Source organism: Nothobranchius furzeri, chromosome 4 (genome assembly GCF_043380555.1).
Source record: "Nothobranchius furzeri strain GRZ-AD chromosome 4, NfurGRZ-RIMD1, whole genome shotgun sequence".
NCBI lineage: Eukaryota > Metazoa > Chordata > Actinopteri > Cyprinodontiformes > Nothobranchiidae > Nothobranchius > Nothobranchius furzeri.
The window spans coordinates 78,416,240-78,432,460 of NC_091744.1; the positions used below are offsets into that span (position 1 = coordinate 78,416,240).

The window sequence follows — 16,221 nt, forward strand, 5'->3', positions numbered from 1 at the left end:
AAGATGAATCAGTGAGTAAATGATGTGTCAGGTGAGAGAAGCAGTAAAGTGAAAATTGATGCATTCATTAATTGGCTACAAAAAAAAAAGAGCTGCGCTCTGAGCTGTACTCCAATAAGAAAGAGTAAGTGAGTGGCACCAATAAGTATTTACATTTTGTTAGACCGCATGGTTCCCGCAGAGTAAACTAGCCAGCAGGAAAAATATCCAGAAAAAAAAAATCCATGCTGACAGCCTAGCCTGGGGCTGTTTGTATGTTTGGCTGTGTGGGAGCGTTGGTCTGCAGGTGTGTGAGCAAGTCAATAAGTATTAATGCATGTGTGACTGCATATTCGGGTTTACACCCCTGCTGTTGTGTAAATGTGTGTCTATAAAAGAGTTTGCCCCAGGACTAGTGTCTCTTTTTCTCTCTTTTATTCTCCTCTGTTTTCACCAGGCTGTTTGCGTGACGTGAGGCTCAACGAACGCCCCATCTCTCTGGATCAGGAACAGCGTTCGGAGGGGATTCAGGTGGTCACGTCACAGGGCGTCTCTGTCGGCTGCTCCTCAGATGCTTGCAGAAAACATCACTGCTCCCCTCCCCTGGTCTGCGTGGACCTCTGGAGACAACATGAATGCAGGTGTTGTAAATATTCAGGACAAACAACTCAATGTTTTAAAGCGGCCTTAAAGTGTGCAGGCACGTTTCGTACATATTTACATGCTCATCCCTGGTGAAAGAGGGAACAAGGGATGCATAGAATGTTCTTACTTACTAAAAAATTAGTATTGCCAGCACTCTTCCCAAACTTGTACTAAGAGTGTGAGATCGGCTTTTTTTTTGCGATGGGAAAAATGTGATGCTTTTCTTTTGAGTTAAAGAACAAAATATTAGCAATATATCACTATATTGATTGATTGCAATTCGTCTGATATTTTCACAAAATATTAGACTAAAAATATACTAATCAGCCACAGGGTGGCACTGTTACTAAAAGTCAAGTAAGTGTAAATATCAGAGGGCATTCCACCTATTTTAGATTTTGACCCTTAAAATAAATTTGCAGAGATTTGAGACTCCATCATTTAACAAAGACCTTCTTCAGCTACATTATATATATATATATATATATATATATATATATATATATAAACTAAAATACAGAAGCACTTTATTTGATTCTCACACTGTCATACAAGTACCACTGGTGGTACTCTCATCAAGTGTTAGAAGAAATTCGGACATATATTTAAGCGATAAGTAATGAGCTAATTGTACCTGATACATCGAGGAACCCAAAAGAGCTTTCAGGAAAAGTTCTCTTCAAACATTAAAGTGCAATAGAGAACATTTTGAGAAGACCTGTAGGAACTAAAGTGGGTGATAGCTACTTCAGTGTATTTAAGCATTGGGCCCTCTTTAGCAGTTGCTTGCAAGAGGCATAAAAAAGTCAAGTAATTTGATTCAGATTAACTCAAATTTGTTTTATTTATTGTGATGCAAAGGATACGTTGAACCGTTTTGGTTGGTTAGGGTAGCCAGGGGATTTCCCCAGAATCAGTTCAGTGATCGCCAATATTTAGAGTAGATATAGTTGCAATGGTAGGACTCAAACTTGTCTCAACTTAACTCAGGATGGTTAAAAGGTTTGTAGTTTTGTAGTTAATCAAAGCATTTTTATTTGTTGTTGTTAGAATTAAGGAACACCTCACCAGTGGACCTTGGGTTTAGTGTGATTTTTCAGCCTTTTGCAGCATCCACTGGTCAATTGGGTTGTTTCAGAGACCCAAATGTATAGAATAATGTTTTAAGGTAATGGTTAGAAACTCAAGGAAACTGAATCAGATGTTTAATTTGTTTAAAGATTTTTGGTACAAACGTGTGCAGTAGCTCAGGAGGTAGAGCGGGTTGTCCAGTAATCGGAAGGTTGCAGGTTCGATCCCGGCTCCAACCAGAGAATTCTGCTGTTGTGTCCTTGGGCAAGACACTTAACCCCCCATGCCTGCTGGTGGTGGTCGGAGGGACCTGTGGCGCCTGTGCTCGCCTCGGTCAGTGTGCCCCAGGGCAGCTGTGGCTACAGTGTAGCTCATCCCCACCAGCGTGTGAATGAGTGAACGACTGATTGTGTTGTAAAGCGCCTTGGGGTTTGTTTGTAGAACCCTAAAAAAGAACTATACAAATACAGACCATTTATTTACCATTTTTGTGTTGGTCCTCGGGTAGTTTACGTTTTGTTTTCTGAAGTGTATCAGTGATCATACCCTTGAATTTTTTTATTCATGTATGAATTCAGATTCTGTTAGAGTCCCAGGAATCCATGAAGCAGCTAACTTCTATCATCGTCAATATGCTTTTTGTTCTCCTCCAGCAACTAAGTGTGCTAACAGATCATATCTATACATTTTTACAGTTTCAAGTTTTTTTATCATCACATTTTTCTATGAATAACAAAGCAACAACAGAAATAGCTGCAATGGCAATAATAAATCAACCACATAGGAATGAAAACACAAAGAAAAAGACGTTTTTGCATCATAAAATGTGATTATTTTATGTGAGTTTTCCTCATTGAACTTGATGTAGAAAAAACCAACAGATGGCAGTGATGCTGTGTGCGTTTCTGGCGTTGTCAACCTGAGAACGGCGCACACCAACAAAGTCTGTCCAACGAAGGGACCCTTTAAGCTCTGTGGAACCGCTACCTCTCTTTGCTGTGATGTCAGCTCTCCAAAACCAGTGGGGACTTTTGACATCTGTATTCTGTGATTGCAGCATAGCCTCAGGATACAAAGCTCTACAAGGAGCAGGGGGCAGGGATGAGCGATATTCAGAGGATGTTTGGTGCAAATATAAGGAGGGACTAAAACTGCAAAGCCAATCTTAACTTCTTGTTCTGTTTTCTTTCATTCACAACATTCTGTAACCTTCAAAGAACACATTTTTTAATCCGATATACGAAGTGTAACTCCTGAGGGATTCATTTTTACTCTATAGTGCTCACAAATCTTGTAGAATTCGTGAATTTTGTTATTTTCTTTGATTTGATCGATTCCGAGTTTTGCCTGTCTCTGCTTTACGTTGGATCATCTCCTCTGCACAGGTGCCCTCCAGGTCACATGACCAAAGAGAGCTCCTCAGGCCGAGTGTGCATCTACACGCTCTGCGCCAGTCGGCCGTGCCACCACGGCACGTGCGTGGCTCACTCGCCGTCTCGCTACTCGTGCCACTGCAGCGAGGGCTTCCGGGGACGGCACTGCGAGGTGGCGCTGGTCGCGTTCCACGGCGAGGACAGCAACAGCCTCAGCCTCAGCTCCATGTTTGCCATCAGCATCTGTGTCATGGCCTTTCTAGGTAGCTATGTCGACTACGTCCTCTTCCGCCTGTGGTAACCCAACATTGTCACCTCCGTTTGTGTTTGCCACCCTTTTTCTTTTTATTTTGTTGTTTATTTTTCAGTTTTTGTCATGCTTTTATCACTGCATTATATTAGAGTTTGTTTTATCTGTAAATCCACTGTTTTATTTGTTCTCCACCCTCCTTTTTCCCTGTGAAAACTGTACCCCAGCTCATATCTTGTTGCTGTATTGATCTCCCGAGTTGTTCCACGATGTGATTTGTCTATGGGCGGTTGGTGAGAACATGAAACAAATATTTGCAGAAGGGAGGGAAGCAGCCAGCGAGGAGACAAATAGCATGTCCTAATTTGTGATTCATAGGAAAGCTGCGGAAGTCTCTGGAGAACGAAGGGATAATCTTTATGCTTTTCCATATTTCTCATCACTTTTGTGTGTCTTTTCTCTTTCAGTATTTCAAAAGTCAATTTCAGTCTCAGCCTTAGCTTTCTTTTATTGTCCGACATATTTTGTGTCCAACCATCCACTGGTTTTACCCCCTTGATGCTGGTCTTTTGTACTTTTCTGGACACATTTCTATTTTGCCTTGTCAAGCTAATGTTTCCCCGTTGAGCACGTTTAGTCCTGTGCAGCGTATGGAGCATATGGAGCGGTCCTTAAAAATGAGGACAGTGTTTATTTTCCCCTTCATCATTTAAGGTTACAGGCTAAGAGTTGTCATAAAGTTTATTAATCTGAATCATTCTTAAACTTTAAAATTAGCTTAGAACAAGAGAACTCTCTGACACCATTTTATACTCCGTAATTTAAGTTTTGCAGGACAAACCAACGTTTTTTTGCAGCAGCACAGCTTTCCGTCGCCACCAAAGGTGATGAGGTGGGAATGTTTCTGTCCTATTTTTGGGTACAGCGATGAATGATACAAAATCACAGCCTCGGCTTAAGCCATCGGAGAGAGTATGACGTTTATCTGATATACGCATGATTTTTGGGAGAAAAGGATCAACTTAGAAATAAAACAAAGTAGTTATGCAGTGTTTTAAAGGGTTGGGTGTGGGTGTTGGAGGGCTCTTACTGACAAAAGTCTCCTTTTGAAAACTCTTCGGTCGACTAAAGCTGCTCTCTGACATTTGAGGGGTCACGAGTTCAGACACGTAAACTGGAAAGAAACTTCTGACAGCTTTTGTAGTTCAAGAGCAGAATTGTCAAATCAATGATTAGAAGATGAGGGTTATGTGGTCTCTGCTTTTTGCCTGTTCATGACTGAGCTGCTGAATTATAAAGCTTTAACGCTGATGCCTTAATGCACAGCCTTGTAGAAGACAGTATCGATGCGGATATAGGCAACCTTTGATGTCCTAGTTAGACAAATGCATCATTTTTGATCGCTTATGGGGTGAACTGAAGGTCTAAGGAGCTAAATATCTGTTTTGGCTTTTTAAAAATGTTTCTGTCAGGAATCGTTCAAAGTTCAAACAAAGTTTGATGGTTCTTTTGTGGAGAAAATTTAAAAATATGTAGGAACTTGCCTTTTCAATAATAATAATAATAATTATTATTATTATTATTATTATTATTTATTAAGTGTTTTGTCGCTGATCTGAGGTCACGATGATAATTAGTTAAACGGATTTATACCTTTTGACCATCCACTTGGTGGAACACATCTTTGTTGACATTTTATTGAAACTTGTATTTAACTTAATTGGAGAAAAAAAGACATAAATCAGCCAAAAATTCTAACTGAAAAAAATCTAAAGTAGGGGATATCTGAATAAGGAGTTACAAACTATTATTTGTATTACCCTTCTCAGTGACCTACTGGTAGAGTGTCCGCTCTGGGAGTGGTGGTGGTGGTGGGGGGGGGGCATCATTTGATGTGTTCAAATCCCCGTCGGGCCATACAAAAGACTTAAAACAAAAAAGGTACCCGATGCCTTCCTGCTTGACACAGCTTTAAGGGGTTTGATTTTGGGGGGGGGGGGGGGGGGGGGGGGTTCAACCACCAAATACTTCTTGAGCAAGGCCTTGGGGATGGGTCCAGTGCAGAGAAGAATTTCACCAGTGTGTGTTGCTGACTTTGGGACTTTAATAGTGATAAAATAAAAACACTCAATATAATAAAGGTGTGACACACTGAAAAACCATTTTAATTATTATTTCTGATTATAATGGGTCACTCTGAGTGTTTTATGCAGACTGAACATGAAAATAGTCTCCTACACTTACCTCCTGCATTAGATTCTGATGGAAAATAGACGATGAAACTCTTGGATTTTTAAAGCCTGACAGATCTGATTTACACACTGTCACTTAATATTCATGAACTCGTCCCTCTTGACTCACAACGGGGAGTCTACTAGAGACTTCAACTCTCTGTTCACGTGTCTGAGCAGAACCTCCCTGAACCGTCTACAGGTGGTTCAGAATGCCTGTGCTCGGCTTCTGACCAAGTCCTCCAAACACACCCACATCACCCCGCTTCTCCTCCAGCTTCACTGGCTGCCAGTCAACTTCAGGATTCATTTCAAGATCCTGGTTCTGGTCTATAGGGCCTTACATGGACAAGCACCATCTTACATTGGTGATCTTCTCAGTCCCTACACCTCCAGCAGGTCCCTGAGGTCCAGTGATCAAAGCCTACTGGTTGTGCAGCACCAGGCTAAAGACCAAAGGTGACAGATCATTTGCTGCTGTGGCCCCCAGACTCTGGAACTCTCTCCCCCTGAGCCTGAGATCAGTGGACTCAGTGGTCTCCTTTAAAAAGCAGCTGAAGACTCACTTGTTCAGGCTGGCTTTTGTTTGACCTTCATCCTCCCTACCTATTCCACCTTCCTCAGGATCCACTGATTTCCCTCTTTCCTAGTCACTCTCTCTTTTTCTTTACACTTTTTAATCACAAGTGTCTATTTTTTCTGATTTTAAATATATTTTTAATCATTTTCTAAATTCTTTTTATATTTTACATTTTTGTTTTTGTGAAGCGCCTCGTGATTTTTATCTTGAGAGGCGCTATAGAAAAGATCTTTTATTCTTCTTCTGCTATTGTATTGATTAAATGAGTGTTGCACACCTTTAAAGGGAAAAAAAATCTTTTTAAAAACAAATATCATCCAGTCTTGTTAAGGTAACTGAACACAACATGATAGCATTTGATGAGGTCAAAACTCTAATTGAAGAAGGGGCAATGAAGACATTGTTGAAGCTATTTAGTTTATTATAGGCTTAAGTTATAGCCTAGTTTATTTTCTTTATTTTATGCTAAAGGTAATTTGTTTGTTTTGCATAATGCTTTTTATTTATTATTTTGGCTAATTAGTTTATTGTTTATAGGTCAGGTGTGGGTGATTATTGATATAAATAGGTCAAGGTGGGTGGAGCAGCCAGGGCTGTGAGGGAACATGTTTTTTTTTTTTACCACACAGAGACAGAAAGGACGCAAAAATCTGTGCTCTTGTTGCTTGAGTGAATAAACCACCACCAAATGCAATTTTGGCATGGACAATGCTTTATTTGAAACCTTTTTTACCCGTGCGTAAAGCCTAACCCTTGACGTAGCCCAGTGGCCGTTAGAAAGTATTTGATTATTTTTTGTTTAAGTTTTATGGACAAATAGCCACTACAGACATTTTTAAATAGATTTTTAATTCCAATTTCCTATTGGTGGAAAATAGTTTTAACGTGCACTCGCCGGCTTAAATTGTCTTAAACTTTTCTCATAATCAAAAATACAAGATTATTATGTAACATCAATTAAACTAAAAATCCCATTCCTGATATGTAGCTAAAGGAGAAGTACAACTTACTTTTTGTGGGGAAAAATGTGCAAATCCAGCCGAAAATCCAAGAGTTACTAAAATATTTCATTAGGTTTTATTTTTTCTTTGTATTTATTTTTCTCTGTGGCTCAAAAAAAAATTTTTGCTTTAAATTTTAGAACATGCCTTCTGTGTTTCTTAAGTGCTACTTTCAAAATTGTTAAAGTGAAAAAAACAAATAAAGAAACCGGAAGAATCTAAAATAAACCAGGAAAAATGGTTCCAGAGTTGACTTGGTAATAAAAAAAAAGTGATCACCTAGCTGATTATTCAAATGACCTCTAGACGTGAACTAATGACACCAGCACGCTCGGATACACAGTCAAATAAACCTGCATGGTTGATGGTTTCATAAAGGGTGTTATGATCTAATAGGATCAGGATTCAATATCGGCCCACACCTTCTGCCTGCAGGATGTTTGTCTTTCCTCTTTTACAGCCACATATGTTTAAAAGAAAAAAAAACATGTGAGATCTGTTATCAGCAGTTCAACTTGAGGAAAAGGATGAACTAATTGTGTTTAATTGTACTAAAATAATTGCTTTATTTTTCTTGTTTGTGAAAAGACAGAAAGACAAATGGCTCGCATGTTGTTTCACTCACCTTCCTGCAAATGTCTGATTTGGTGTTTATGAGTCCTCGTGTCACATATAAAACACTTTGGAAATTCAATATACTGTCCCTGCCTATAACTGACTGAATGTTCCCCCCTGGGGTTGTGTGGCTAGTATTAGAACATCAGTTATTCTGACACTTGAGAGTAAAACATATAAAGTTGTCTGCAGCATTTGATAATTAATTCAAGGCTGATGAAGTGTGGCCTTGGTCTCTTTCATGGAAATTCATGAGTTCCTTGCAATGCTAAAAATATAAAATAAATATGCAGTCCATTTGGAGCGGCTTTTCCACTGTTGCAGATGGCATATTTAAATTCAGAGCACAGAGTTTTCACCTCACCAAGAATCGCTGCTTAATAATGTAATTCAGATCAGAACCAGCCCTTGTCGGTGAGTATAATTACATTTTTACACCTTGGAAAAATAATGAAACAACCACAGTTATTCACTTTGGACAAAAGAGGAGTCGGCTGAGCGTGGAGGGGAAGTTAGCTGGGTTTTTATTTTAAAGAACAGCTGGTTTAACAGGCTGAACAATAGTTGTTTAATGATGATCCTCACAACCACAAGAGCTGCGGCTGTAAATGCTAACACATTGCACTGAGCCAGTCTGCTGGCTGGGTGCTAGATTAAAGAGCCACTCTTACTCTGCCTCAACATGCATTAAAAGTTAAAATGATCATCCATTATTAAGTCTTACATACGCCATCACGGCCTGGCCAGTGTGAGCTGAGCGTGTGCTATTGACAGAACCAGATGATCATTAGTTCAGCATCAAATCTGACTCTCCGGTTTTGACGGAGAGGAGGAATTAGCTGCCCATATGGGCTTCAGCTCCTCAACGCTTGTGTAAAGTGCCTTGTCTTTTTTCTTCCTTTCTGAAAGATGTATAAATAAATAATTTTTCCAACTCATCCTCATTTCTCACCTGTCTCATTTCCATCTCCATTGGTTTTCTTTTCATCTGTTTCACTGCTCATTTTGTTTCTCGTTAAGCTCACACTAGAGGTGTGGTGAAGTAGTTAAAGTAACACTGAATAGTTTACTGCTCCTCATCCCTAGTGGTTGTAACTGGAATTACACCTGTCGTAAACTACCCTGCTATGGCTGGTGCTAACATCAAGCTACCGCTAACATGATTCAGCTAATACTAAAATAAACCACGATGTAAAAAGATCCAAATTTACAAATCCAGTAGCAACAAGGCTAGGTCACCATCAGTCCATGATTTTGTAGCCTTCAAAGATCTCTCAAGCTAGTACAGGTTGTGCAGATGTTCACTATGGTTTTAGTTCTTCACTTCACCTCCAAAGACATTACTCTGGCCCAATCCCAATACTCACACTTCCACCCATGCGGCCTTCAATTGCGAGACCTCTCCCTGGGCTGTCACCTTGCGGTGGTGGAGGGGTTTTAGTGTCTCAATGATCCTAGGAGCTAAGTTGTCTGAGGCTCTCTGCCTCTGATAGGGTCACCACTGGCAAACAGATCCTAGGTGAGGGATCAGGCAAAGAGCAGCTCAAAGACCTCTTATGATGAATTATATAAATGGAAACCATGTTCCTTCGCCAAGACGTGGGTCACCGGGGCCCCCCTCTGGAGGTGGGGCACGTTGGCGAGGGCCTTGTGGCCGGGCTTTCACCCATGGAGCCTGGCCGGGCACATCCCGAAGAGGAAACATGGGTCCCTCTTCCCATGGGCACACCACTCGTGGGAGGGGCCAAAGGGTCGGGTGCAGTGAGTGACGGGTGGTAGTCAAGGGCGGGGACCTTGGCGGTCTGATGCTCGGCTCCTTCCCCACCCTCTCTAGTGGGGAAGGAGCCTGAGTTGGTGTCTGAGGTTGAGAGGTTCCGACTACATATAATCGGACTCACCTCAACGCATGGCTCTGGCTCTGGAACCAGTTTTCTTGGGAGGGGTTGGAATTTCTACCACTCTGGAGTTGCTCCCACTGCGAGGTGCTGAGCAGGGGTGGGCATACTAGTTGCCCCCATCTTGATGCCTGTACGTTGGGGTTTACCCCAGTGAATGAGAGGGCAGCCGCCTCCCACCTACATGTGGGGGGACAGGTTCTGACTGTGGTCTGTGCAAACTACAGTTCACACTACCCACCCTTTTTGGAGACCCTGGAGGGGGTGCTGGAAAGCGTTCCTTCCGGTGACTCCCTCGTTCTGCTGGGGGACTTTAACGCTCAAGTGAGCAACATCAGTGAGACCTGGAGAGATGTGGTTGGGAGGAAAAGCCCCCCTGATCTGAATTCAAGTGGTGTTTTGTTATTGGACTTCTGTGCCAGTCATGGATTGTCCATAATGAACACCATGCTCAGACTTAAAGGTGTCCATAAGTGTTCTTGGCACCAGGATACCTTAGGCTGCAGCTCGATGATCCACTTTGTTATTGTGTCATCTGACCTGCGGCTGCATGGCTTGGACACTCGGGTGAAGAGAGGGGCGGAGCTGTCAACTGACCACTACCTGGTGGTGAGTTGGCTCAGATGGTGGGGGAGGATGCTGGTCACACCAGGCAGGCCCAAACGTATCACGAGGGTCTGCTGGGAACGTCTGGCAGAGTCTCCTGTCAGAAGGAGCTTCAATTCCCACCTCCGACAGAACTTCCAAAATGTTCCGGGGGAGGTGGGGGGCATTGAGTCTGAATGGACCCTGTTCCGTGCCTCCATTATTGAGGCGGCCGACCGGAGCTGTGGTTGCGGGATCGTCTGTGCCTGTCGTGGTGGCAACCCCCGAACTCGCTGGTGGACACTGGCGGTTAGAGATGCTGTCAAGCTGAAGAAAGAGTCCTATCAGGTCTTTTTGGCCTGTGGGACTCCAGAGGCAGCTGGCAGGTACCGGCAGTCCAAGCGGAACGCGGCTCGGGTGGTCGCCAAGGCAAAAACTCGGGCATGGGAGGAGTTCGGTGAGATCATGGAGCAAGACTTCCGTACGGCTTCAAGGAGATTCTGGTTCACCATCTGGTGCAACACGAAAGCAGTGCGCTACCAACACTATCGATAGTGGGGACGGTGTGCTGCTGACCTCTACTCAGGACGATGTGGATCAGTGGGCAGAATACTTCGAAGACCTCCTCAATCCCACCGACACGTCTTCCAGTGAGGAAGCAGAGTCTGGGGACTTTGGGTTGGCCTCTCAAATCTCTGGTGCTGAGGTCACTGAGGTGGTTATAAAGCTCCTCTGCGGCACGGCTCTAGGGGTGGATGAGATCCGATCGGAGTTCCTTAAGGCTCTGGATGTTGTGGGGCTGTGTTGGCTGACGTGGCTCTGCAATATTGCGTGAACATCGGGGGCAGTCCCACTGGACTGGCAGACCGGGGTGGTGGTCCCCTTATTTGAAAAGGGGGACCGCAGGTTGTGTTCCACCTACAGGGGGATCACACTCCTGAGCCTTCCTGGTAAGGTCTATTCAGGGGTTCTGGAGAGGAGGGTCCGTCGGAATGTTGAACCTCAGATTCAGGAGGAGCAATGTGGTTTTCGTCCTGGCCGTGGAACACTGGACCTGCTCTATGCCCTTAGGGGGATCCTGGAGGGTGTGTGGGAATTTGCCCAACCAGTCTACATGTGTTTTTGTGGATTTAGAGAAGGCGTTTGACCGCGTACCTCTGATATGGGCTGTTAGGTCCATGTATGAGCGGTGTCAGAGCTTGGTCCGCATTGCTGTCAGTAAGTCGGCTTGTTCCCAGTGAGAGTTGGACTCCGCCAAGGCCTTTGTCACCGATTCTGTTCATAACCTTTATGGACAGGATTTCTAAGTGCAGCCAAGGTGTGGAGGGCATCCATTTTGGTGGCCTGAGGATCAGGTCTCAGATTTTTGCAGATGATGTGGTCCTGTTGGCTTCATCAGAATGCTATCTTCAGCTTTCGCTGGAGCGGTTCGCAGCCGAGTGTGAAGCAGCTGGGATGAGAATCAGCTCCTCTAAATCTGAGACCATGGTCTTGATTTGGAAAAGAGTAGAATGCCTTCTCCTGGTCAGGGATGAGGTCCTGCCCCAAGTGGAGGAGTTTAAGTATCTCGGGGTCTTGTTCACAAGTGAGGGAAAACTGGAGCGTGAGATCGATAAGCGGATTGGTGCTGCATCTTCAGTGATGCGGGCGTTGTACCGGTCTGTCGTGGTCAAGAGAGAGCTGAGTCAGAAGGCGAAGCTCTCGATTTACCAGTCGATCTATGTTTCTACCCTCACCTATGGCCATGAGCTTTGGGTAGTTACCAAAAGAACGAGATCACAGATACAAGCAGCTGAAATGAGTTTTCCCCGAAGAGTGGCTGGGCTCTCCCTTAGAGATAGGGTGAGAAGCTTGGTCATTTGGGAGGGGCTCGGAGTAGACCCGCTGCTCCTCCACATCGAGAGGAGCCAGTTGAGGTGGCTCGGGCATCTGGTCAGGATGCCTCCCTGGTGAGGTTTTCTGGGCACGTCCAACCGGGAGGAGACCTAAAGGTAGACCCAGGACACGGTGGAGGAACTACGTCTCTCACCTGGCCAGGGAACGCCTTGGGATTCCCCCGGAGGAGCTGGCCCAAGTGGCTGGGGAGAGGGAAGTCTGGGCTTCTCACCTTAGGCTACTGCCCCCACGACCCGACTCCGGATAAGCGGATGAAAATGAATGGATGGATGAATGGTGATGAGACATTCACTTTTACAGATTTCTGAAAAATTAAATATATTTCTGAAAGGGGAAAACTCCAGAAAGATACTTTAAGTGCGGAATGTGACCACACCTCTTTTGCACTCTTGATCTGCACTTTGCCCAAGTCTGCGTTGATGCGAAATTGGGCCCTTCTTGTGCTTTTTATTGACAATTGGCTAACTGAAAACGCTAACCACTAGCATAACAGCTAACTGCAGCTAAAGCAGGTAAAAAGCAACCCCTAGGACACCTACCCCCTCCACAAAACTACTAAGTGCAGTTTTCGCTCAGCAGAGGGCTGCAGAGTGGTGTCAGATATGAAACCGGTCACATTTCTAACTCAACAGTCACTGAGATCAATGTTAGAGCTCTAGCTTAAAGTTTAAAAAAACATCTATTGTTACTTTGTTGTAAGGTTTAAGTTCACTTCTCACTCATTTACAATTATGAGCCAACTAATACACCTCTGTCAGCACGCCCCAGGGCAGCCTGTGGCTACATTGTAGCTCATCACCATCAGTGTGTGAATGTGTGTGTGTGTGTGTGTGTGTGTGTGTGTGTGTGTGTGTGTGTGTGTGTGTGTGTGTGTGTGTGTGTGTGTGTGTGTGTGTGTGTGTGTGTGTGTGTGTGTGTGTGTGTGTGTGTGTGAATGGATGAATGATGCACTGTACTGTAAAGCACTTTGGAGTGGTCTGACTCTGAAAGGTGCTATACAAGTGTGGGTCATCTATCATTTATCATAATGCACAATCCAGTCGGGCCAACATCACATTACTTCAGTAGCTGTTAAAGGAGGGAGAGGCAGCACTATGGACTGATGAATGACTAAGATGTTTCACCCCGTAGGATATCGATATCGCTGGAGCGCTGTTACACTTTCAGTAGTTGCCACAGGTGTTCTGTGTTTATCTGTTAGTGTGGTAGATTTTACAGCTGCAGCCTCATGAGGGGGTCATGATTCTGCTCCCAAATCGAACCTCTCCCCTAAAGTGATGTGTGTTATATCAGCTCAGGTGATGTTGAGAGATGAGTTGAGCTCAGGCCTGCAGGCATCACCTGAGAGCAGGTAAACCTGGAGGGGGGAGGGCATCTGGTTGGCGCCCTTATCAGGATTCTGGTGTTTGCTTCAAGGTTACTCAGGCGCAACAGTGCAGGAGTGGGGTCAGCTGATCAATACACACTACCCCATACAGAAGACAAGTCAGCTGGGGATTTTGGAGGAATGCTTCAAATATTTTTTTTTCTGTCTGATATGAGAAGACGCTAGAAATAAAAGTGTGCAGCTGCTGAGGAGCTTAACTCCAGTGAGTAAAAAGCAATGATTTTTAATTGAGATAAGGTTTTATTTTTCTATTTTTTTCTGTTGGAGATTACTTCTCTGGGAGGTGCTTTTTTTTCTGCTTGCGTGACCACCAAAGAGTCGTCATTGCATTATTGTCTTTGGAAGCAATTACTTTAAAAATCCAGACTAATGTCATTACAGCACATTTCTCTGAAGATTTTCAATTACACTGGTACTTAGCTCGCACCATGTAAACTACTCTAGGTGAAATGGATCCCATCTTGTGAGCGAGATAAAAGCTGAGGCCAGAAGAGGCCAGAGAGGGACTGAGACGCAGAAACAGCAAAGGGGCTTAATGAGTGAGCGGGAAGAGGAGGAAGTATGCGGGGAGGTTTCCGGCGTGCAGCGACAAGAGGCAAACCAAAATACAGAGATTACAGAAGAAGTGACAACTAGTGAAAGCAGATGGTGAGGAGCAGAAAATGAGCAAGAAGGATGGCAGACTGGATAAAACTGTTGGTTGAGATGAATGGATTTTAAAGGTCAGGCCAGCATGTTGTATAATTCAGCACACAATAGCTGTGATTGATGCGTGTGCCTGTTCTGCTTCCGCAGTATTCCTCTCTGAGTTTTAGCCGAGCCACCGAGGCTTTGAGTTTAAGCTGGGAGGAGTACAAATTGTTTTAATAGGTTTCTGAGGAACTGTAGTCTTTGATAAGACAGGGAAACAGAGAGCCAACATCAAAGGGAATAGGTGGAAAGGTGGTGCCTCCATTTCCACAAATGTTCCAATAGAAACTCTTTACTGTCCTCTCAAGGAAGTTTGCAGACAGTAGCGGTTTTAGGCACGGGCAGACAGGGCAGTTGCCCGGGGCGGCATTTTTTCATGACACAAAAGGGGCGCACAAGCGCTGAGTAAAAAAAAAAAAAAAGCCGCACCGAGGTTTTCTATTATCTGTCATATGACAGTGTCTGGATTGGAAACTGCAAGTTGGCGCCCCCTGCAGCTGCAGGCGCTCCTGCTGACTGAGAACGTTCACGTGCTCCGTGTGTCTATGAAGAACAGGAAGGGGAGGGGTGCGGCGGGGGAATTCACCTCTGCGTCTTTCCCAAATGAAATGAGCGTGCAGGGGCTGAATCAACTGTATTAGCATGGCTAAAGTCAATCACATCTTAATGTTCTTCCATATTTCATTCATAATATCATAAACACAGGCCTATCATTCTTTCAGGTTTCTCTGAATTGTGTGAAATGGCCGAATAAAAAAAGGAAAAACAAAACGATTTTGTGGTCAACCCCCCCCCCCCCCCCCCCCCCCCTCAAGGTCAAATAGTTTAGTCCTGACTAAAGGAAACTTATTGAGTTAAGAGCCAAACAGAAGAGATGAACATAAAAAGGCTAAAAACCACCAGGTGCCCCATTCAGGGGGAAAAAAAGAAAAAAGAGGAGAAAGATAAAGGTATGTAGCTCTCATGATGCATGTTTTACATTTTTTGAACCAGTTAACTGGGATTTTAACGGTTAAATGCGGTCAACTAATTGCTAGCAGAGCTAATAGGGCTGAAAATATTGAAACGAATATTCAAATGGTTCGAAAAAAGTCCTTGAATCGTTTTTTACTGATTGAAACTAGGATTTGTTAAATGCTCGCTGCAGCCTGTGGCCTGCCTGAACAACAACAAACACATGTTGATCATGTTCACATGATAATAAATAAAACAACTCTACAAGCAGAAGAAAACTCCCCAGTCACCACTAACTATCCTGTTTATTTATTGCAGATGGCTGCACTGATTATTTTTACATGATTTGTTCTGTAAAAGTTGGCATTTTTGGTAGTCTACAGTTTGTTATGTCAGTTTAAATTACAATTTCAGAGGCAATTCTAAAATATTATGGATCATGAGATCTATTGGAGATCTACCCCAACTTTTGGACTGCTCTGCCAGTCACTGTGGCTCAAGCTGAGAGGAGCTTTTCAAAACTTGATCAAGTCATACCTGAGGTCACCTATGTTTCAGGGGCGGCTCACTAACCTGGCTCTGATTAGTATCAATCACTCAGTAGGGGAGCAGATTTCATATGATGACATTATTGATGATGTTGCATCAAGGTAAGGTTTTAATTTTAGTTTGTGTTTTCTGTTCTAAGTGCAATGCTGTAGTGATTATCTTTAGTTTGTTATGTGTGAAATATTTTTGCTATTTAGAATATTTATTATCTATTATGTTCATATATTCTTAATATTTAGTTATTGTTTGTTTTGTATATTTGATTCTATATATTTTGATACAGTATATAATGTGTAGTGCTTTACATTCTGACAACTTCATAGTAATTAATGTAAATATGTGCAACTTAGAAAAATGAATGTTCAATAGTCGTTCTAATAAAACATGCCTGTTTGTAGAAAACATGCGTGTGTTCGTGCAGGTGGTGTGGTGGTGGTGGTGGTGGGGGGGGGGGGGGTTGGGGGGGGGCGCTCAAAGGGGGCCTCGCCCGGGGAGTAATTCGATGTAGAACCGCCACTGT

The 16,221-nt window shown here is 43.5% G+C and overlaps 1 protein-coding gene across 1 annotated transcript in view; it reads left to right on the top strand.

Moving 5' to 3' along the window:
- Nucleotides 1–16,221, top strand: part of LOC107389069 (neural-cadherin) — a 151,298-nt gene that overhangs the window by 130,987 nt on the left and 4,090 nt on the right. The window contains exons 30-31 of the mRNA XM_070550452.1: nucleotides 437–620; nucleotides 3,081–3,331. Coding sequence (XP_070406553.1) covers nucleotides 437–620; nucleotides 3,081–3,331 — 435 coding nt within the window. The remainder of the gene's footprint in view (nucleotides 1–436; nucleotides 621–3,080; nucleotides 3,332–16,221) is intronic.